Source organism: Crassostrea angulata, chromosome 7 (assembly GCF_025612915.1).
Source record: "Crassostrea angulata isolate pt1a10 chromosome 7, ASM2561291v2, whole genome shotgun sequence".
Classification (NCBI taxonomy): domain Eukaryota; kingdom Metazoa; phylum Mollusca; class Bivalvia; order Ostreida; family Ostreidae; genus Magallana; species Magallana angulata.
In genome coordinates, this window is record NC_069117.1 from 51,573,159 (window position 1) to 51,596,724 (window position 23,566).

Sequence of the window (23,566 nt, forward strand, 5' to 3'; positions counted from 1 at the left end):
ATTTATAAATGGAAGGTTAAGATGGGTGAGCTGAATTCTTAAAGCAGTTACACAGAGACCATTACTTAACTGCAACCTGTTATTACTAGCAGGGATTGTCAATTGATGTTCAGTAATTGATGGGTTAGAGTTCTGCATTCTGCTGAGAGATGCATTTCTTTTTATTTCCCAATTTTTCTGTATTCAAGCAATTACTGGAAACAATTTCAGATATTTCATGGTTCTTATAGACATGTATTGCATCCTCAAACTTAAAAGCTAGGTTAATACTAATGTCCCTTTTAATGATTTTCACAACAAAGGTCTATTGGTTTAGTTTCAGCTAAGAATTGAACATTCTATTTGAATAGAAGGAGAAAGGAATTCTATAGCACTTACTGATAATATTTCAAAGCACCTGTCAATTGAATAACACTAGAAATTTGGCTAAGTTAATGCAATTCTAGAACCACTTGGGTTGGAATGATCTAGGTTGAGGAAACAGCAAGTCATTAGATTTTAATCGGATAATTCGGAGTTTGTTTATTATCAAATTTGATGTTGTCAAGGGTCATGTTTTCTGTAACATATTGTTTAAGGGTTAGAATTACTGGTTCATGGGGTTTATTCAAATTTTATGTAACATCATTAAATGTATAGATTAAACCCTTCTCCGCTTTCCATCTCTCTCCATCTGTGTGTGATGGGGAAGTTGATTTTGTGAGGAAAATAAGATGATAATATTTGAAGCATACGTCACCACTGCTGCTGATGTGTACACGCAGGTGTGTGCTGGTGGGTGTTGCATCTTGTTGGATGTTCTTTAATGGTCAGTAACCGGGGATGCAGTTTTTTTTATGGAGTGAATCAAAGTCAGCGGGTTGCATGTTTCATCAAAAGCATCACCGACAAACGGAAATCTCCTGAACAAATCTAAATGGGCAAAATTCTTTTCATGACCCCTCACACCTTCCTGTCGAAGGACATAAGGTGTCGGTAAAGGAAGAAAACCGACCATCTGCGCAGAGAATGGTACGCTACCTGTAAACTCTTTTGTCCTTGCTAGGTGACTAATGTCAGGCAAATTATTCAGATCTCTATCAACACTGGAATGGTTGACCAGTTCATTGAGTTTTACACTCGCTGACAAAAATCATCATTTCTTATTAACATATAGAGTTGAAGATAGCTGGGTTAAGCCCAATCTTGACTATGATGGACATTAGTGCTCATTTGAAGAAAAGGGGGGATTCAATTAAGTTTCAAAATTAAATTATTTTAATCCGTAGTTAAATTCAAAGCCTTGTGTTCACAAAGTCAGCGGATTGGCATGTCAGTGCCCATGATTGTACAGAGAATATTTATGATACCTTAAAAAATATCTCTCACAGTAGGAACTGTTTGTTTTGCAATATTTATTGAATCGGCATTCCGAATTCATTGCAGCTCCGATGGGGGGCCCCTGCACGGACTGTTTATATATATATTAAATCTGGTGTTGTCCTGAGTGTACTTGTAAGTGTCAGACCCCGTCTCCAGTTCGATCCCTGTTTGGCGGCGAAGCACTGTCTACGCGGGCTGACCCGGAAAAGTGGGGCTCAATTAGGACACTGCATTCAATATTAATGACCTTACTGCTGAAGTTCACAGGCCTAATAGTCATTATGTAAAATTATTATACTACTCCTGTCAAATTTATGAAGCCAGTATTATTCTTCTTCAAACTTGATCATTTTGATGGAAGTAGGTTGAGAATTCCTTTATCTCTTTGTCAAGCTTTTCCTTTATGTTCAATTTCACCTGTATTGCGTCTCGAAAAGAAAGAATACGCTGACTGATCAGAACTTTTTCAATGAAAATAGCATGACATTTTAAAGAGATGAGAAAGAGTTCGTCCTAATGAATTGAAGTTTGAACAAGAACAAAGGAAAGAAATTATAAGTCGGCTCTGTGCTATTTATCGGAAGTTCGTGCAGTTTTTCCTAAGTCAATTATTGCACATTTTGAGGGTAATTACGTTTCAGAAAAGAGGAAGTTGACAAGAAATTATATAACTTTGTCAGAACTCTTTTATTCTGTAATGATTTATGGTTAAGTTTTTGAGTTCAAGATCTCAAAGCCTGTCAAACTCACTTTCATTAGGACATGCTGAACTGAAGATTTCCTCTGAATCAGATTCTCCTCTGTACAATGGGTTCCTTTGAGAGTTATCTGCTGGTATTATATCTGATGTATGTGTGTATTAACGAGACTGATGTTGAACTATAATGCAATATTGTTAGAACTGATGTAATTTTACAACTTGATTTATTGATTTTGAACAAATTTTTTGCATACTTTTTATTGGGTCATTTAACTCTCCCATTTAGTATTGGAGTGATGTGTACCAGTATATTCAATTTATCAAATAGATACTGATGTAGACAATTTGGGCATATTGTATTTTATTTGAACTTGAACTTAATATGTTATCCAGTTCTTTCTCCAGTCAATAATGTAATATTTATGACAATAAGAAATGTTATTATATAAAGTACAGAAAGCTGTTTTAGATGCATAGGCTTATTAAAAATTTTGAATTTAAACTTGTTTTATTTGACTGATGCAGGTTGTGGTGACAGATTCTGGGTATCCTTCATTATCGTCCACTGCGCATGTAGTTGTGGAAAACTTGGACGTAAATGACAAGAAGCCAGAGTTTCTGGAAAAGTCCTACAGAAGCAGAGTAATGGCCGTCACAGAGGACAAAGGGAAGACGCCATTACTGAGGGTTACAGCAAGGGACGAAGACATTGGTCAGAATGCTCAGATCACCTACAAACTAAAGGGCAAGAAACAGACATTTGGTATAGATGCAGATACTGGAATGATTTACGCCAAGGGACTGTTAAGTGTTGGGTCTTATGCCTTAAAGGTAAAGAAATATATTTTTATACTCAGAAACAACACATTCACATTGCTCTATACCAATGCATTAGCTCAACAGATTTTAGTATATATCAAATTTAAATAACAGGTTCAGGCTTCTGACAATGGTAAGGAGAGGAAGAAATCCACAGCCAGAGTGAGGCTGGAGGTACTTCCTGTCCCGACCTCATCGGAGAACCCCCCACAGTTCCCAGTCGCCTTCTACCAGGTCCAGCTAATGGAGAACTGTAAGATTGGCGAGGTGCTGGATGTGTACCAAGCAGAGGACGCTGATGGAGACAAGCTCTGGTACTCACTGGCAGGTACGGACAGTTTGATGGTGCTGACAGCCATGGGCTGAATCCGACAGCTGAGGGCGACGGTCAGCTCGACTGTATAATAAACAAGGACCAGGCACTAGTTGTCACATCAAAAAAAGTCATAGTTCAGGGCTATACAATGTACATGTTAATGCTTTTTCTGTGTATGCACAGCTGAAATCTTTGATTGCAAAATGATGTACAGGGTTAGAGTCCTTTTGCAAAAGGGATGTTGTCGTGCCTTATGCGTATGACAGGGATGATGTAATATAAATGTCAGATTTATCTATAACAGTCTGCAGTCAGTCGTCAACTCATCATATTACAATAACAAGGCCATGGCCAATGACATGCCACCTATGTGCATGCAGCAAATTTTATTTAAAAAAAATACTGATGGAACCTTTTTTGTATTCATTTGGATTTATTCTATAAGAAATATATGGATAGTTTTCTTTGTAGATGGAGACCCAGAAAACCAGTTTAATATTAATCCAGAGTATGGAAGCATACTGACATCAAAGAGGCTAGACCGTGAAAAAAGGGACCATTACAATTTAACCGTCATGGCAACCGATGGCATTCATCAAACTTCTGTCAAGGTTATTGTTGTTTATAGTTCATATATATCAACCTTTCAGTAGAGAAGAATCCATAACACACACACGTACACAGCATGACACAACCTTCTCCCTGGACTTTTAAATCGCCTTTCCCCTAACAGGCCATGGTCTGTGGATTATATACAGATTCTTAGTCCCTAATTAGTGGTGTGTACTTACAATAGCATTTGTCCTTTTGTTAAATCAGAGATTATCCAAGACTATTTAACTGCTTGTTTTGGAGGTGTGAAATAACAACATTGGAAAAAGATCCCTACAGATACCAACACTATGTAGGTGTTCCATACATCTTCTGCCGTGATAATTGTTCGAGTATTACTGCTTATTAATATCTCGCTCTCTTTGATAAATTAATTTGATTTTAAGGGCTCTTTATCATGCAGGAAGTTTACCGATTACATCCCTAGAAACGTGTATATGTTATAGGCATGGAGTCTTTTATCAAGTAGACTTCAAATACTTAATGGGGAGAATTTCACTGCAGTCACAAGTCAGCATTCATCACATGCTGAGGCATTGGAGCTTCCAAAGTTGCACAGTTTTGGTTAAGATGAGAGCCTCTTTAATTTGATCTATCTTGATGTTTAAAATCTGCACAAGTTCTCTAATTTACTTCCTACACCTTGAAGTGAGAAAGATGTGCTCTTTCATGCATTTAAAGATAGAATCAGTGGAAATGAAGCTGCCAAATTTATTCTGTTAGTGAGAGACAACAGAAAAACAAGATGACTGCATTATCTAGGTGTTTACAGTTCTTGCTAACAAGTGCCCCCAGAACAACTTTGAAATGCCAATTAGTTCCTCATTTTTAATGGATTGCTCAAATAAATCGGGTTGCTTTGTAGAACAGATTAACCTTAAATGATGTAAATATTTTAGCTTCTGTATTTTACAGAGCAAATATTCTGTAGGACTCCTTTTTCCCTGATTTTTTTCTGATGTTGGCATCCAACCAGACTCATTAAATTCTAATTTTAAAGTATTGCTCTGATTTTGTGAACCCGATCAGGACATTTAGTTTTTCACCTATCAAAGAATGTCTTCTTGCTGATGCTCTTATTACTGGCGATTAATATTCTATATTTGTTTCTGAAAAACAACTCCCACTCTAAACCTTTTTTTTAAAAGACCATCAAAGAAATGTAGGAGAATGTTTTCGTGGTTGGAAACTGGGATTTATCAAGTGATTAGTTGTTTATCTAGGATAATCTCAATGTATTTGTTGTTACCTAAAATTGATAACATTTTTTTAAACGAGGTATCTACCAGTTTGAAATCTGAGATCTCGTCTAAGGCTGTTTGCTTTGTACTTTAGAGAATATGAACAAAGATAGTTGAAGTGCTTTCTCGCTATAAATTTGAGAGCATCCATATAATATGAGTGTTTTCACAACTCATCAATGAGCCAAGTGATAGAAATTGTGTTTTTCAACCCTCTTGGTGTAAATTACTGCTGAATGCTGGGAGCCATGATTTGTCATTAAGTGTGGGTACTTCAGGAGAGAAAGCTTAGAACTGTTTGATTTATTGTATGCCCATTAATTCTATGTCTTAGGAGAGGCCTGATGACCAGTGCCATAAAACTGTGTGCCCCGACCCTCAATAGAGACCTTGTCTATCTCACTGATAAAGTGCTTAGGACCTACTCAACTAGTGGAGTTTATTGTCGAGTCCACGTTATTTCTTAAATAAAGCAAATGAAATGCAAATGTTCATTGAAACGCAGTATTTTTAGTACCGTATGTTTGACGAATGCAGAACACACAGAATATGACTTGATATAATTATAAAACATTTCTTGTTTAATGAAATACATGTCATGTCTGACTATGTATGGACTAAAGGTTTTAGAGAAGGGGGCGGAATTCATTTACCAGTGGAACATGTTTTTTGTGGGCTGCGCTCATATTTTGTTAATTAAGCTATTAAGACATAAGGTTTGGGTAAAAAACACAATACAGATAGGTCCATTATTCTCAGCAGTGCTCAAAGTTTCCTAGATTAATGCTTAATAACACGGAATGGATTAAGTTTAGATAAACAAATTTTGTGTGCATCTGGTAGATGTTAGATGGAGGAAAAAAATATAGAATGCTCACAAATTGATCTAACTAACTGTAATTGCCATAAAGCAGTTTTTTTAGGGAGAGAAAATAAAACATTGTTAGCTTTCTGTGCACATAAAACATATGAGTTAACAAGAATTGCTTTCATTTTAGAATAATAAACACATTCCTTTATAGATAATATGTTTTTTGAAGGTTCATAATATTTGTGGTCTTGTGTTTTTGATAGGTTTATGTGACTGTCTTGGACATCAATGATAACACACCAGAGTTTACACAATCCGAGTACAAGGCAGACATTTCAGAGTCGGCTGCCATTGGAAGTAGCGTCCTCACGATCTCCGCCGTGGACATTGATCTCAACAGCCGAGTCTTCTACAAAATCTCAGGGGCCGCTAACGCCATCACCATGGACCTCTTTGAAATCGACAGTGAAACTGGTACAAAAAATTATAAATCTGTTTGAAATTAAAGGATTTTTTGGGGGGGTTCTTTGTAAAACATCTGGAAAATGGCAGTGTGCAGTGTGCATCCATGTACGTTGAAACTGAAGACGGGGTCATTGTTTTTTATGAATGAATGAAACAGTATAGTGTGCTGCTAGATTTTCCAGATCTATGAATGGGTGTAAGCATTTCGTTTGTGACTTTGTGCAGAAGCGTGAGAGGTAATTGGTGTAGCTTTGGTGCTGACCCCATCTAGCTTCCATATGACTCTGCACTGCATGAATGGCAAAATTTAATAGCCTGTTAAAAACAAAATTACACCCCAAAAACATGAGAACAAAAAAGATGATAGAGTAGAATAATGAATGGCGCTTATCTTAGCTGAATAAAACTGAAGAGGGTCGATTTTTGTAGGTGTGATCAGTGTGAAGGGGGCGCTGGACAGAGAAGTGATGACTCAGCACAAAATGACCATCATGGTCAGGGACCAGGGCTTCCCCTCCAACAGGAACTTCACCCGGGTTATGGTGAATGTCCAGGACGAGAACGACCACCCCCCACAGTTCGTGTCGGATGTGACGGAGGCCAGCGTGTTTGAAACGTCCGCCATCGGGACATCTGTAGTGCAGCTGATGGCCATCGACCAAGACAAAGGCAGCAACGCAGAAATCTCCTACTCCGTCGTTTCGGGTAAAAAAAAACCTACATAATACAGCATACTGAATCATTTAATCAATTACGTCAACATTCACTTGTTTCTGTCAGTCATGATGTTCTGTGTAGTACGTTAACGTAGGCTAACCTGTGCCAGTCAGGACAATTAACTCACTCCCAATTATATAAATGATGGTTTAACATATCCACATTCTTAACTTTATTAACACTTGGACCGTATTTCACGGATGCCACCTTGAAATGTGTCCCTGATTTCTTTGTAAATGTTAATGTCATAGTGGTGTGTTCCATCTCGTTAGAATTAATGCACACGTAAGTAACCTTGGACTCTCATTAACACGTTATGAATAAACCCAACATTTTTTGTCTATTTTTAGCACCTCATAATTCATCACAACTTCATTTATTCTCATATGTAATGTCAAAGTTTCTTTATTTTCTTTTATAAGCAAATGTTAACGATTTAACGATAGTTTAATTTTATTTGGACTTGGTCTTGTCTTTTTACAATAAGAACACAATCATTGAATGTTTTGCTGCACATGGTCTTCAGACCGTACAAGATTGGTGCTGCGTGTTTCGTTAGGAACTAGAGCTGTACTGTAGTTTATATTGTATTTCTTTTTACTGTCCCATCTCTCCACAGATGTTGGTAACGTATCACTGCACATGACGTATATGTATTTTATTTTCGTCAACATGGAATGTCTTATCTTTTTCTTTATGATCCCCTGTCCAAGTTTTCTCACAAATTTGTTCAAACCTTGTTTTCTTTCATTTGTTATTACGAAATTTAGCGAGAAAAACTTGCACTTATGAAGAAAAACTTTACACCTGTTGCAATTTAGATAAGTAAAAAGTCTAGCGGTTATGCAATTTCAAGGTACACATTTTATATATGCTAAGAATAAAATTAGCAAGAAAACAAGGTTTTGATCAAAATGTGGGATTCCTAATAAATTGGCAGTTTTTAGCTCACCTGAACCGAAGGTTCAAGTGAGCTTTTCTGATCACCCGTTGTCCGTCGTCCGTCCGTCCGTCCGTCCGTCCGTCTGTCTGTCTGTCCGTCCGTCTGTAAACTTTTCACATTTTCAACTTCTTCTCAAAAACCACTGGGCCAAATTTAACCAAATTTGGTACAAAGCATCCTTATGGAAAGGGGGTTATAAATTGTAAAAATAAAGGGCACAGCCCTTTTCAAAAGGGAGATAATTGCGAAACAGTAAGTATAGGGTGCATGTCTTTAAAAATCTTCTTCTCAAGAACCACTGCACCAGAAATGCCAATATTTACACAAAAGCTTGTATATATAGTGAAGATTCTAAATTGTAAAAATCGTGACCCTCGGACCAAAACTGGGGCCCCAGGCGGGGTTCAAAGTTTAACATAGAAATACATAAGAAAATGTTTAAAAAATCTTCTTCTCAATAACCACTGCACCAGAAATGCCAATATTTACACAAAAACTTGTATATATAGTGAAGATTCTAAATTATAAAAATCGTGACCCTCGGACCAAAACTGGGGCCCCAGGCGGGGTTCAAAGTTTAACATAGAAATACATAGGAAAATTTTTAAAAATCTTCTTCTCAAGAACCACTGCACCAGAAATGCCAATATTTACACATAAGCTTGTATACATAGTGAAGATTCTAAATTGTAAAAATCGTGACCCTCGGACCAAAACTGGGGCCCCAGGCGGGGTTCAAATTTAACATAGATATACCTTAGGAAAATGTTTAAAAAATCTTCTTCTCAAGAACCACTGCACCAGAAATGCCAATATTTACACAAAAGCTTGTATATATAGTGAAGATTTTAAATTGTAACAATCGTGACCCTCGGACCAAAACTGGGGCCCCAGGCGGGGTTCAAAGTTAAACATAGATATACCTTAGGAAAATGTTTAAAAAATCTTCTTCTCAAGAACCACTGCACCAGAAATGCCAATATTTACACAAAAGCTTGTATGTATAATGAAGATTCTAAATTTTAGAAATCGTGACCCTCAAATCTAAACTGCAGCCCCAGGCGGGGTTCAAAGTTTAACATAGAACTACATATGAAAAATGTTTAAAAATTTTCTTCTCAAAAACCACTTCACCAAAAATGCCAATACATATACAAATGGTTGTATATATAGTGAAGATTGTAAAAATCGTGACCCCTGAACAAAAAAAGTGGGGCCCCAGTAGGGGTTTAGATTTTAACATATATAGGAAAATGTTTTAAAATCTTCTTCTCAAGAACTATAGTGCAACTGTTTGGGATATTACTATGCAAACATGTACATCCTTAAATAATGTAGATTCAAAAAATTGTAGCTCCCGGACAATTGATGGGCACCAAGAGGGGTTCAAAATTTAAACATTTTAAAAAACATAAAGGAAAAGTTTAAAAATTTTCTTCTCAAGAACTACAATGTTTTAGTTTGTGGAATTTCTATGCCTTCGCTCATGTAGATTCCTAATTGGTAAAATCGTGACCCCCGGACCAATACTGGGGCCCCAAGATGGGGTCAAAGTTTATTATAGAAATATAAAGGTAACGTTAAAATATCTTCTTCTCGAGAACTACAATGCCTCAATTTGTGAGATTACTATCATGCATACAACCTTGGATAATGAAGGTTCGACAGTTTTAAAATAGTGACCCCTGGACTAATACTAGGGACCCAAGATGGGTTTAAAGTTAAATGTAGAAGTACCGGTATATATGGAAAATGTTTAAAAATCTTCTTTTCGAGAACTACAATGCATCAATTTGTCGGATAACTACGTAAGCACCCTCAAAGAGTGTAGATTCGAAATTATAAAAGCTGTGACCTCAATCTAATATTGGGGCCCCAAGAGGTGTTCAAAGTTTAGCATAGAAATATAGAGGGAAAATGTTGAAAAATCTTTTTCTAGGGAACTATAATGCTTCAGCTTGTGAGATAACTATGCAAGCATCCTTAAATAATGTAGATTCCAAATAATTAAAACTTTAGCCCTGGACTAATACTGTGGCCCCAAGAGGGGTTCAAAGTTTAACATAGAAAGATATATTGAAAATGTTTTTAAAAAGTTTTTCTCGAGAACTATAATGCTACAGTTTGTGAGATTATTATGCAAGGATCCTCAAATTGTGTAAACTCTAATGTAGTGGAACCAAGAGTTATCTTTCTTGATGTTCTGTACAGTCTGAGAGTTATTTCTCTTGAAGTGGAACTCTGCTACGTTCAGTTTTTCAGGTTGTGTACGTGCGGTCCTACCGCAGTGCTACACATTTTCATTCCTATGTTACTGTTTATGTTGTTCAAGCCAACCATAAACCTCGGACCATAACTGGGTCCCCAGAAAGGGGTTCAATGTTTAAAATAGAAAAAGCATATGCTACGAAATGTAATGTTACAAGGAACTGCTGTTCAGGTGAGCGATGTGGCCCATGGGCCTCTTGTTTTCTCTCCCCATTTGTGTATGACAAAGAGAAATTATTATTATTAATGATTAAATTATTTGAAGAGGGAATGGCAGTTTTTGGAATGTGAATGATGCGTGACACATGTGATTTATACATTACATGTTTAACATGATGGTTTCCCAGACACTTTTTACGTTTGATTTAAAATTGTGTATACAAATTTCCTGGTTGATTTAAGGGCAATACATAATATGCATGCATTGCATGAGTGAAAATTTGAAACCAACCAAAAAATGCTAGTAACCTTACAAAAAAAATAACAGGGGCCTGAAAATGTTTACTCATAACACAAACAAATCAAACTGACAAGTATTGGTATCTGACTTTAATGTCTCTTTTATTTTCTATATGATGAAATATGTAAACGGAATAGATATGATCTGTGATTTATTCTACTGTAGGAAGTTTATATTGTGATAAATGTGTATTTAAAGACATTACTCAGAAAATGCTCATAACTTTTATTGGTCTATCCCGCCATATAATAGTAGACGTAAATTTCAGGCGGCTTTTTTAGGGACCACGGAGCATACTGACCCATGTATATCCACCTTGATAACATGATTCTGCTTGTTGGTGTCTTCATTTCGATATGCTTTGATTGGATCCATCTTTTTATGCATGCCTTTTTATCATTCTTCTTGTCAATCCATTCATTAAATATTGAAAAATTGCTCCCCTGCTCTAGTCGTTTCATTGATAAAGAGATATGATATCTGCTCTGCTGTCAGAGAAAGCGAAAAAGTATGAAACTCTGCTTAAGATGAACATCTAACATTCTTTCCCAATGTTTATGTACATACATAAAGATATAAGATGTAAGATAACAAATTATTGGAAATGGTGTAGAAAAAAATCACTCTGTCTTATCATCACTCTGCTAATAAGATATTGTAGCTTTCTGATGTATATGATGTAAATGAATTAAAGCTGACATATTTCTTTTTCATAAAAACAGGTAACATAGACATGGCTTTCGCTTTGGACAGTACCCTGGGTATAATATCAGTGGCAAAGAATCTGAACAAAAGAGAGAGAAGTGACTACAGTATTGTAGTTAAGGCTGCTGACAAAGGCACCCCAGCCCTCAGTAGCACCGCCACCATCAACATCCACATCACCATGTCCAACGATGCCCCGCCCAAGTTCAGCCAGCAGAAGTATGTGACAGACGTAATGGAGAGCCTTTCCCTGGGAAGCCCTGTTGTAACGGTCAAGGCAGACAGCCAGTCCTCTGTTAACTATGAAATCATCAAGGGAAATGACAATGCCACATTTTCTGTGAATCCCAACTCTGGAGTGGTGTACCTTAAGGGTAGGATGGACTACGAGACACTGGACCTGTACAAGCTGACTGTCCTTGCCACTAACAATGTGGGTAAATTTGACATGACTTCTGTCTGGATTCATGTGCTGGACGCCAATGACAATGAACCTTACTTCACAAAGACATTTTACACTGGAAGCTTGAGTGAGAATTCTCTTCCAGAGAGTCTTGTTCTGGGTATAGATGGAAAACCTCTAGTTATAACTGCCAGGGATGATGACACCAATGAAAATGCTCAATTAGTCTTTGAAATTGTTGATGAAGAAGCCAAAGAATTCTTCACAATCTCCAAAGGAACTGGTGCTCTCAAATCCAAAGTTTCCATAGATAGAGAGAAATTCAGTAGATTTGAGTTTTTGGTTCATGTTACAGATTCCGGAAATCCTCAACTGCATGCTCTGGAACCAGCTCGAGTGGTAATAAACATAACTGATGTCAATGACAACAGCCCAACGTTCTCGCTCCCAGAATTCCAAGCTGACATCCTTCTGCCAACAGCGTTTGATGTGGAGGTCATTACCATGACAGCCACAGATACAGATCTCGGTGGCAATGCAAAGATTGTCTACACCATTAAAGATGGCAATAAAGATGGAAAATTCAAGATTGACAGGAATACTGGAACCATATATGTTGTTGATGACTCTAACATGCTCAGTAAATACCAATTAACCATTGAAGCCTCTGATGGAAAGTTTGAATCCACCACATCTTTAGTCCTGACAGTTACCCAAGCGTCTGATGATTTCAATTTCTTATTGCATCATGATGAATACAATTTGTTCATACATGAAAATGTGGCTGTTCCCCAGTCTCTTACTGTATTACAAGTAAATAGGGCTTTAAATCAGCCCATTGTTTTTTCCTTGCTGAACGGCAAGGGTATGTTTGACGTAGTGAAAACGTCGGGTGTCTTGCAGACAACAGGAAAACCATTTGATAGAGAGGAGAGGGACCACTACAAGGTCATTGCTTTGGTGGAGGACCTGAGTGGAAAACAGAAGCCTCTTCACATCCTGATCCACATCAGTATTCTGGATGACAATGACAATGCTCCTCTTTTTGTTAATCAGCCCTATGATACTGTAGTCTCTACAGACACCAAACAGGGGTCTATTGTAACTCAGGTGAGAAATCAAGAGAGAAAAGTTCATGTTCTTGTGTTCTTGCTATCTGTACACCTATGTATGTATTAATGTAAAACCTTATACTGTGGAATCGTTAGATTTCGTGGTGGCGCAATTTTTGTGGAATTTGTGGGTACCTCTCATCCACAAATTTACATCCTCCACGAATTGATAAATTCAGATTATAAAGTCATATTTCCTTTTGTAGGTATAAGACAATACATGAAATAACATCCCCATGAACCTGTAAAATTTAAGCAATCCACGAAATTTGGCCCCCACAAATTTAAATGATTCCATTGTATGTTTGTATGTTGTACAATTATGGGGAAATCTGTTTTTTCCAGGTGACTGCCATAGACAGGGATGCAGATTTGAATGGAAATGTAACATACACTCTGGAGAAACAAGATGGGGACAAGTTTGAAGTGGATGCAGGAACTGGTCATGTCAGGCTAATAACTGCCCTTTCTGTTCAGGATGTGGACCAGTTGTATTCACTGCAAATCCAAGCTACTGATAAAGGTACGGAGGAGCAAAAAAAAGGATGAATTAATTCTATATTTATTGAACAGCTGTCTGGTTTCTTGGATGAAAAAAGGGGATAAAATGTTATAAAAGTTCCAATCTATCTTGTCAGAGAGCACGCATCCATTAGAGATTCCCTCAGAGGAGGTGTTAGGATTTTCGAAATGGAGAGTCATTTGTCTTACTGGGGGAATTGATTTTTACCACTTTAGCATATTATTGTCTATCATTTTGTGGCTTTGAGTGGATAGGAATATTGATCTGTCTAATCGTTGTCTGTTTTTCATGTCTAGGTCACCCCTCGCAGTCATCGGAGGTAACGCTCCAGATCCGCGTTGTCAGCAACAGTCATCCAATTTTCGACAAATACTACTACTCTGTGGACGTTAAGGAGAGTTCCCCGGCAGGGACGGCCATTATGAGCCTCAAAGCCATCAGTCCTAACAACCAGAAACTCATCTACTCCATCACAGATGGAGATCCTTATAAAGAATTCACTGTTGACTTCAATATTGGTAAACAAACCACCTTTTTTTTCCCTCTGAAATGCAAGAAAGTGATAATCATTTGATGAGAGCATTGTGAGAGTCGGGGGATACGGTTTTTACTTGCGGTGTTGGTTACAGAACATTAACACATCCTTGCCATGGCTTCAGCAGCTAATTTCAGTAGTTTGTCTTGTTCATGCATCATTATTCCTGAAAAATTCATTGCTTCATCCAAATGTTAAAGACTTATCTAAAACCTTGATATAATTATCTCTAATTATCTGCATAGTTAATTCTACCCAAGCTTTTGGAAACAAGAAGTTCGTTGCCATTAAATCTATTTGTCTAATTACTGATATTTACATGTACATGTAATGTGATTTGGGTTGTGGACATGTGTTTTGTGTGACAATGTTTGTAATGTCTGTTTTCTTACCCACAATTCAATTGAAGGCATTGAGCATCAGGGTCCATGTAAGTATAGGTTTTGAACAGCCATTTTCTCTCTGTGCTTGACAGTTACCAACAAATTACCCTCCCAGTAACCTTTTGCATCTTGGCCTCTGAAGCCTTGCATGTGCTACTTGTACCCACATGAGATTACTGCCAGCCATTTTTGAAAATCAATAGTTGGAGGAAATTCCGGCTTGCACTGATAAATGAGCACTACAGATATTTCAGCCGATGATGAATTTTTCATTTGGTTTTACTTTCTGATTTGATTGTGGTTCTGTTCGCAGCTTGATATGATTACCAGGTTTTATTTTTGATTTTTTGCTCGAATGAGTTTAACTGGTGCTTTATTTTATTTTATTTTTTCTTTAGTTTCTATTATTTATCTGTTTGCCAGTTGTCATCGTCTGTGACAACAAGTCACACAGAGGTCAGAACTTGATATGAGTCATTTTTAGTTACATAATGGTATTGTTTTCTAAACAATACAGTAAAATATGACTCATGATCAAGATTATCATACACACTGCATGCAAAGCTCGGGGTTTGCATTTAAATTTTAGAATAATTAGTGGGATTAGGTTCCGTTTCATCCCACGGTGTTCTTGGTAAAAAGTAGAGTTTATTTTCATTCCAGATGAATTTGAAGGCAGAAATTAATGAAGTAGAAAAAAAATTTAATGCCTTTAATACCAAGTGCATGAAAATTAAATGCATGGCCCATTTATTGTTAGCTGATAACATTTCGACACAAATGTTTGAAATGCCACTAGAGAACTGTGATATCCATGCGTAGGGGCAAACTTTCTGCATTCAGTATTTTAATGGGTGTGTTTTTTCAGTCTTCATTAACATGGAAGATAAAAATTGGAAACTTTTAAGTTCCTACAATCAAGTTGAATTATGGCACATTATGAAACAAATGTTTGAATTCTTTCCATGAATGACATAGTACATCTGCCGGTTTATCAGATATATGAGCCAAGTAATTAGTTGAGGCTTTTTACATCAAAAAAGTTCGGCAGCCCATGCTAAAGATGTAGAATTCCTCACCAGTATTGCTAGCGGGCCGCCAGATCATTTTTCATGCTGTGTACACACTGCCAATCAAAATGATATACGAAGAGAAAATAAAAATTTATATTCCAGGTTTATCATTTTGCAATATGGTATATATACCGTATGTTTTTATTCATGGGGGCTTGAAATATAAGATATTGCCCCCATTAGTTTCTGCTAATAAATCACAAGGAAAGGGAAGTAACTTGTACACATTTGTATTCACCAGGTATAATTTCTTTGACCACTCCTCTGGACTATGAGTCAACCAAAGTCTACAGTCTGACTGTCAGAGCCACAGATGTGTTGTCAGGGTCGTACGGGGAAACCAAACTCCAAGTCAATGTGCTGGTAAGACTAGTAAACACCACTCACATGATAGAAATTGATAAAAGGCAAATTGCACACTGAAGTTGAACTTTTGTACCTTGAACATTTATATTTCAAATACTAAAGATATGTCAAAGTGATTTGGAACTCCAAACCATTTTACTTTGAGTACTTTTGCCTAAAATAAAAATCTTGAAATTTCTCTGTATCATGGAATTCTAGATAACAGGGTTTGACTGTAATGCATTTTAACTACTCATAATCTGATATCTCAAATCTCATTTTTTCACAGGATGTCAATGATAAAAGTCCGTCCTTTACACACTACAAGTACACCAAGATTATCTCGGAGGCAGCACCTGTTGGGACCTCGGTACTCAAGGTCACAGCGACTGATGCAGACTCAGGAATTAACGCGGAGATTCAGTACGACCTGTCTCCACTGGACAACTCCAGATCCATTAACATCTTCCAGATCAACCCCATCACTGGAGTTCTCCGAACAGCAAGGTTACTGGACTTTGAGGACACTCAGGAGTACCTGTTCCACGTGGTGGCCACTGATGGGGGTCTGCCTTCCCTCAACATGAGCGTGCCCGTCCACATCATTGTCAGTGATCTCAACGACAACCCCCCTTACTTTGACCAACCTACTTACTCAGGAGTCGTAACAAACCCAACACCTGGCTTGATGGTGATCAAAGTGACAGCATCCGACCTAGACAAATGCAGTCAAGAAAACCTGGAGTATTCCATTGTTGGTGGGAACGGTGACCAAGTATTCCGGATCGATGCCAAATCCGGACTGATCTCCATCTCCCCCAGGAGACATTCCATCCTGTACCCAGCATACATGCTGAATGTGTCAGTCTCTGATGGAGTGTTCACAAGCTTCACGACCGTGTCAATTTCTTTCGAGGAGAGCAACCTCCACAGCCCAGTCTTCAGCAAGGTTCTCTATCAGGCCAATTTGATGGAGAACGTGGGGCGAGGGATACCCATCACCACAGTCAAGGCACAAGACGGGGACCGGGGATACTTTGGAATGATTTCCTACTCTGTACTATCGCACGAGATGAGACAGTTCTTCAATATTGATGCAGACACTGGTAAGGGTGGTGCCATTGAAAGTAAATTTTTCATAGCATATTATATTTTCTCTGTCACATGTAAAGAAATTTTTTTTCAAGTTTTTTCCCCATTAAATAAAATAAATTAACCATGTTCAAATTTCAAAATGTTTGTTTCATAAGATTTTAAACTAAGTATTGTCCTTTGTTTTGTTATTAGGTGAGATATTTGCTGAGCGGTTGTTTGATAGAGAGGAGCAGTCCTCTTACTCTGTCACAGTGGCCGCCACTGATAATGGTGGACGCATGGGATTCACCACTGTGGTCGTCAACATTACAGGTGTGAACGATGTGGCTCCAGAGTTCCTCCACACAGAATACAAAGTCTCTGTCCCAATGAATGCTGGGAAGGGTCGGCCCCTTATCCAGGTCCAGGCCAGAGACTCTGACCTTGGGGAGGCTGGTAGAGTGACCTACAATATATATGATGCCTCCCTGATCATATCAGCTACTCTCTTCACCATTGACCCAACCTCTGGAATCGTCAGCGTGAAAGCTGATCTGAGTGAAAAAGGTAAGGAAGATTATACTTTTCTTTTTTAAATACTTTCTCAGTTCTTCAAGGAAATGCTCCTTCTGTTGATACAAGTTTGAACTATTTGTCGTATTATTTTTATTTTTCAGTTGGTAGTGTATACCAGTTCTTTGTGGAGGCTGTGGATCATGGAAGTCCCCAGCTGAAGAGCAATGCCCCAATAGAGATCTACATCTCCAATGACAACCAGCTGCCTCCTCTGACCAAACCAGAACACACCTTCATGATAACTGAGGACAAGAGAGTGGGAGACATTGTTGGCAGAGTGGTCAAGGTGACTGAGAGCCTGGTAGATTTCAGCATTGTGTCGGGGTTTACCAAGGATAGGAATAGCCCAGAAACAGTCTCCATTAACCAGGAGGGAGAAATCTTCCTGTTAGATTTATGGAGGATTCAGAAGTTGCCCCAGTACAAGTTTACTGTTGTTATTTCTCTGAGAGAAAATCCACAGGTAGTGGCTCACTCCCAGATAAATATTCTGGTACAAAATATCAAATCTGCTTTGCCACATTTTGAGACCAGTTTATATGCTATATCTGTGGCTGAGAACCAAGAAAAGGGAACCAGTGTAGTTCAGTGCAGACTGCTGAGTGAGGGAAAGTTCATCACCAATGCCCAGTACAAATTTGACCATCAGACAATTGTGAAGTACGAGCATCTATTTGAAATCAACAAGTACACTGGTTGGATTACCTTGGTGTCTGAACTAGACAGGGAAAAGCAGGATGTGTATAACCTGACAGTGCAGGCTGAGCAGAAGTTTGGTATGTCCACTCAGGTAGTCAGTAACAGTACTGTGACAGTTACGGTGACGGACTGTAACGACAACCCCCCAGTCTTCAGTCAGTCCCAGTATCAGACAGCGGTCAACGAGGACGCTTTGTCAGGAACCGTGTTCCTGGCTCTCAAGACAACTGACGCCGATGCCAAAAGTAATGTGGATTACTTCATCGCTGATGGGGACCCCATGGGAAGGTTTAAGATCCATAAGAATGGGGACATCTACGTGACCAAGCCGTTAGACAGGGAGATGGTCCCTAACTATGTCCTGACCGTGGCTGCTTCAGACGGATCCCTCGTCTCCACTGCCAAGGTTAACGTGGAGATCCTGGATGCCAACGACAACGCTCCAGTCTGTGATCAGGTAAACAAGGAATGAAACCTGTTTTAGAATGTAATGTAAAAACTATAGCACATTCCTGAATGTTTTGAGACAATGGTTATTTTTTTCCTTTCCTTTTTAGCCGATCCATCAGCACGTCTTGTCTGAGGACATCGGGACAACCACCATTATTACGCGGGTCAAGGCCACTGATGTGGACAGCATGTACACGTCTAACGAGAAAATCCACTACATCATCAAAGGGGAGGAGAACAATAAACTCTTCACCATCAACAGAGAGAAAGGTCAGTAGTCAATATGACAGATGATTAAAGATTACCTCTAAAGTGAAAGGTTGTTTCCCATATGATATGCAAGTTAAGCCACTGTGAAATCATTGACATTTATGGGGGCTCAATGTTTATGTTTTTTGTGAGTACCCTTTGCCAATGAATGTCAATCCTCAGCAGTTAATGAGACTTGATTATTTATTTTTCATAAAAGGGAATCTGTAATACATGTATTATATGATCACAATCCTGTTAAACAACTTTCAACCATTTATGAAAATTGGCCATCATCAATATACTTGATTTTACAGTAATAATTTTGTGTTTTGACTATTTATTTCAATAGGAATCTTGACCCCTAAGGTAGAGCTGGACAGGGAGACCCAGTCCCATCACCATGTGGTGGTCAGTGCTGTGGACGGGGGCGGCCTGTCCTGTGATGTAGACATCTACATCGAGCTGTCAGATGTCAATGACAACGCTCCTGAGTTTGTGGACCTCCCCGAGAAGTTTGGTCTGCTGGAGTCGGCCACAGTCAACACCCTGATGCTCAGGATCACTGCAGAAGACCGCGACCTGGGTAAGGGGACACAACATAGAATAAAGGGAACAAAGGGCTGACTTGAAGTAGAGTAGAGGAAACGATTGTGTGACAAAAAGTGCTAACTTTATGCAGAAGAAGAATTTTACAACATTGTGATTTGATGCAAGCTGATGATTTTTTTGCCATTGTTTTACAGGTATTAACAGACAGGTGAGATACGGAATGACAGGTGATGAGACCTTCTCCATCGATCAAGACTCAGGCATTATCAAACTGATGAAACCTGTTGACAGAGAAGAAATTCCCCAGTACATACTCAATGTCTATGCCTATGATCAGGTTTGTATTCATTAAACTGTATAAGAAAAGCTCTTTTCTTAAGGAAGAAGACAAAGGTCTATAAAAATGGACTATAGATTCCCTATTTAATGCAAGTACCTAATTCAAATGTGATTCAAGCGTTTTCCATCAAATCACAAGATCATAAAATTGTGAATGCCAAGTTTTTATTATAGTTTCATGTAGTGTACATATGTCTGAAAATTAAAAGGGAGACTTTAAAATTTGCAAGAGGTACTTTTCACAATTTCACGCTGATATAATTCCTCTAGTGTAATTAGGAATCTACAGTATTATTTTTTAAATTTAGAATCTAGAAAGGTATCGTATCATTAACAATAAGTGTCAATTTTTGTTCAGCTACTTTTCGGTCTGTTTACATTATGATATTATTATAACGTGTGTCTGTGATCAGAAGCACTTGATGTACAGAAAGTGATAAGTCTGCTTCTTTTCCAGGGAATCCCGAGTTTAACCTCCACTGCCACCCTAACCATTGAGATCCTGGATGAGAATGACAACCCACCAGAATTTGTGCTGTCCCAGTATGCAGCAGCTGTGCCTGAGAATGCCACAGTGGGTACAGAGGTTGTCAAGGTGCTGGCCACCAGCCGAGACATCGGGCTCAACGCTAAAATGGCCTACAGCATCACAGCCGGAAACAAGAACATGAAGTTTGTTATTGATGAAAGTGAAGGTAAGTGGCAAAATTTTAGACAAAAAAAGTTTAGAATTGATAAAAAGGTTTTTTTTAAAAATTAAGTAGGAAAACGCTTTCCATTGGTTACAAATGTTTTCATTTCCTTGTAGGTGTTATTCGAGTTGCAAATGACCTTGACAGAGAAGTAACCTCTGTGTACTTTCTGACTGTCATGGCGACAGATTTGAGCGACTCACCCCTCAGTAGTTCTACTTATGTCAGAATCAACATCACTGATGTCAATGACAACAAGCCATTCTTCTCTCAGGCCTCCTACAGAACCAGTCTCCTAGAGGATACACCAGTTGGACAACTCGTGTATCAGGTACTGAACTGATTCTGTTCATTGTCCACAATCATATACCAGTTGTTATGGTTACTGTGAATAAGCTGACATGTTTCCTTGTTATTTTAGGTGAATGCCAATGATACTGATGAGGGACAGAATGCCTTGCTGACTTTCTCCATCATTGAGGGGGACAGTCTTCACAGCTTTGAGATACACCCTGTTACAGGGGAGATTTCCATTCGAACACCCCTGGACAGAGAAATGGTAAGCTCTCAAACCATTTAATAACAGAATTGTCTTATTTTAATTTATTACTTAAAAAAAATGTGTGAACTGTTTTGTGATCCCTGTTATCTAGATTGACAAATACAAGTTGGTGGTGGAGATCCGGGATTCTGGATTGCCTCCCTTGAGTAGTACAGCTGTTGTCACTGTGGACATTGAAGATGTCAATGATTGTCCTCCCCTGTTCTCCGAGTCCAGCTACAACGCCACAGTCCAGGTATCTAAACAACTACCTCATATCAAGAGACAAACTTTGGACAGACCCAATTTTTTTTTAATTCTTGATTCATTTGGGTTCATGGTTTTAAATTTTGAAGGAATTCTTTGAGGGCTTTTGGAATTATGGGAATGCTTTTTGTGATATTTCAGTGTTGTTGGTGATTAAGTAAAACATTTTTTTTTCTAATCTGGAATTTGTTTGAACAGAGACCACCAACAGGAATTGTAAGTTTCGCAGCCAACTTAGAAAATATATTTTTTTGAGAGATTTCAGTTGGCATGTACATTTGCAGAATTTATTTTTTGCTAATATACCGTGTTTAACTCAGTTTTTATTATTAACCAAAGTATTTTTTTTTCTTTAGTGCATTGTCTATATATATATTTAGTTTTTCATTGTTCTAACTGAGGTTATACACAGTTAGTGGCGTACACTATTAATGGGTATTAATAAAAAAAAAAAAACAGCAACAAAAAGCAGCCACAGACATGAGTCGGCACACAATACTTTTCTTCAGCACATACAAACACAATTTTATAATACCAGGTGCACAATACAAGCTTTTGACACAGTCCCTAACAAGGACACCACATGTTTACCCAAAGTCTAATGACAAAGTCTAACAGGAGATCAAATCTGCCTGATTAACATTGTGTCTGAGAGTACTGTAGAGGTCCACATGAATGGTTCACTGTGAATGAAGAGTGATGTCCTGTCTGGCCTGTGTAGATGGTAGATTGGGGACTCGTACTGGTGTACATATATATAGTAACCACTGAATCACGTCACAGCATAGAACTGTGGTAGAATTGCCTGCTTACCATTAATGATGATTTGATGGTTTTGGGAACACTAACATTCAACCAAGCTGTCAAATTGTTTTGAAAGAAACCCATTGTAATTTTATATTGTATTTAATTTTGTCTGATTTCTTGCACATTTATGTTGTAATATTTTGCTTGTTTCTCTGTGACAGTCAATATTTTGCATGTGTGTCCATTGAAAATATATGATCAATCTCACTTTTGCACAATTATTACCAATAAAAGGAAAATGTAATAGCAGTCCTGTATGGTTTAAAAACCTGTCACAAAAATACTTCACCAGTAAACTGTCTTTTTTGAGGTAAAAAATGATTTCAAAACAAGTAACGCGCATGTTTTTCATTATTACAGGAGGACCAGTATGTTGGATACAAAATCTTACACTACATAGTAACTGACAATGACCTTGACCCTAATGGTCCACCTTTCACCTTTGACATTGTCAGTGGAAACGAAGGTCAAGAGTTCCGTATTGAGCCCACAGGAATCCTGAGTACCGCTGGCAAATTCAATAGGGACATCCTTGATCTGTATACCTTAACAGTGCGAGTGTTTGACAATGGCACCCCAAATCTCTACTCCGATATAGTCACTACTATACACGTCATAGAGGAAGGAATGAACCCACCAGAGGTGAAGGATCTAGATATTAGCATCAGCTCGTACGATGACAACTTTCCTGGTGGAGTTATTGGTCAAGTAGATGCCACAGATAAAGATCTGTTTGATTCACTCAGTTATCAAGTGGTGTCCCCTAACCGCCACTTGTTTGATGTGGGTATAAACGACGGAAGGATCATTGCCTATCCTGGCCTGGACTCGGGGAGCTACATTGTCAATGTCAGTGTCTCAGACAAAAAGAACACTGCTTATGGAATTGTCAAGGTGGATGTCCTGCTGATCTCCACAGCAATGCTGGACTCCTCAGTGACAATGCAGATACAGAATCTGTCTCCCAAGGATTTCCTGGTCAACTATCAGAGAGAGTTCCAGAAAGCTGTCAAGAAAGCTCTCAACGTGCGAGCCAATGATGTCCAGATCATTAATGTGCAAGCATCAAGTAACCTCGGTGGCGCGCCCCGACTGAAGCGGAGCACAGATAAGAACGATCTGGATGTGCTGTTTGCTGTCAAGCGGTCGGCCAGTGGAGCATATTTCAGAAGGCGTAAGCTTGAGCGCAAACTGAGACAGAACTTAAATGACATAGAGTCTGAACTTAATGTACGCATTATCAAGGTGTTTGGAGATGTCTGCCCACAGGAGTCTTGTAGGGATGGGCAGTGCATAGGGGTCATCAACTTCAACAAAAGCCTGGCTACTTTAACGGTGGATGGAAAAAGCTTTGTCACTGCTAAGCATTCCTACTCCTTCAAATGCCTCTGTTCAAATGGAATTGAAGGTACATAGTTTCTTAGAAGATTTTTACTGATTAATGCATTTAAAATGTCATTGAAATTCTCTCGTAACCCTCAAGTTCATGATGAAGAATATCTGTCACTTTTGAAGCACAAACCATTG

General features: G+C 38.3%; 2 protein-coding genes across 9 annotated transcripts in view; one reads left to right on the forward strand and one right to left on the reverse strand.

Moving 5' to 3' along the window:
• LOC128156214 (FAD-dependent oxidoreductase domain-containing protein 1-like) overlaps positions 1 to 23,566 on the reverse strand; it is a 312,439-nt gene that overhangs the window by 149,880 nt on the left and 138,993 nt on the right. The window lies entirely within an intron of this gene.
• LOC128156211 (protocadherin Fat 1-like) overlaps positions 1 to 23,566 on the forward strand; it is a 56,177-nt gene that overhangs the window by 26,157 nt on the left and 6,454 nt on the right. For 5 of the 8 annotated variants that reach the window (XM_052818261.1, XM_052818269.1, XM_052818266.1 and 2 more), the window contains exons 5-26: positions 2,588 to 2,893; positions 2,996 to 3,209; positions 3,669 to 3,808; positions 6,125 to 6,335; positions 6,756 to 7,031; positions 11,437 to 12,932; positions 13,280 to 13,457; positions 13,754 to 13,975; positions 14,402 to 14,422; positions 15,690 to 15,811; positions 16,083 to 16,899; positions 17,081 to 17,434; positions 17,545 to 18,599; positions 18,700 to 18,862; positions 19,194 to 19,427; positions 19,588 to 19,730; positions 20,190 to 20,427; positions 20,541 to 20,755; positions 20,846 to 20,983; positions 21,078 to 21,221; positions 21,431 to 21,448; positions 22,400 to 23,447. In XM_052818261.1, coding sequence (XP_052674221.1) covers positions 2,588 to 2,893; positions 2,996 to 3,209; positions 3,669 to 3,808; positions 6,125 to 6,335; positions 6,756 to 7,031; positions 11,437 to 12,932; positions 13,280 to 13,457; positions 13,754 to 13,975; positions 14,402 to 14,422; positions 15,690 to 15,811; positions 16,083 to 16,899; positions 17,081 to 17,434; positions 17,545 to 18,599; positions 18,700 to 18,862; positions 19,194 to 19,427; positions 19,588 to 19,730; positions 20,190 to 20,427; positions 20,541 to 20,755; positions 20,846 to 20,983; positions 21,078 to 21,221; positions 21,431 to 21,448; positions 22,400 to 23,447 — 7,753 coding nt within the window. The remainder of the gene's footprint in view (positions 1 to 2,587; positions 2,894 to 2,995; positions 3,210 to 3,668; positions 3,809 to 6,124; positions 6,336 to 6,755; positions 7,032 to 11,436; positions 12,933 to 13,279; positions 13,458 to 13,753; positions 13,976 to 14,401; positions 14,423 to 15,689; positions 15,812 to 16,082; positions 16,900 to 17,080; positions 17,435 to 17,544; positions 18,600 to 18,699; positions 18,863 to 19,193; positions 19,428 to 19,587; positions 19,731 to 20,189; positions 20,428 to 20,540; positions 20,756 to 20,845; positions 20,984 to 21,077; positions 21,222 to 21,430; positions 21,449 to 22,399; positions 23,448 to 23,566) is intronic. The other 3 variants (XM_052818267.1, XM_052818270.1, XM_052818268.1) reach the window with 2 other exon arrangements.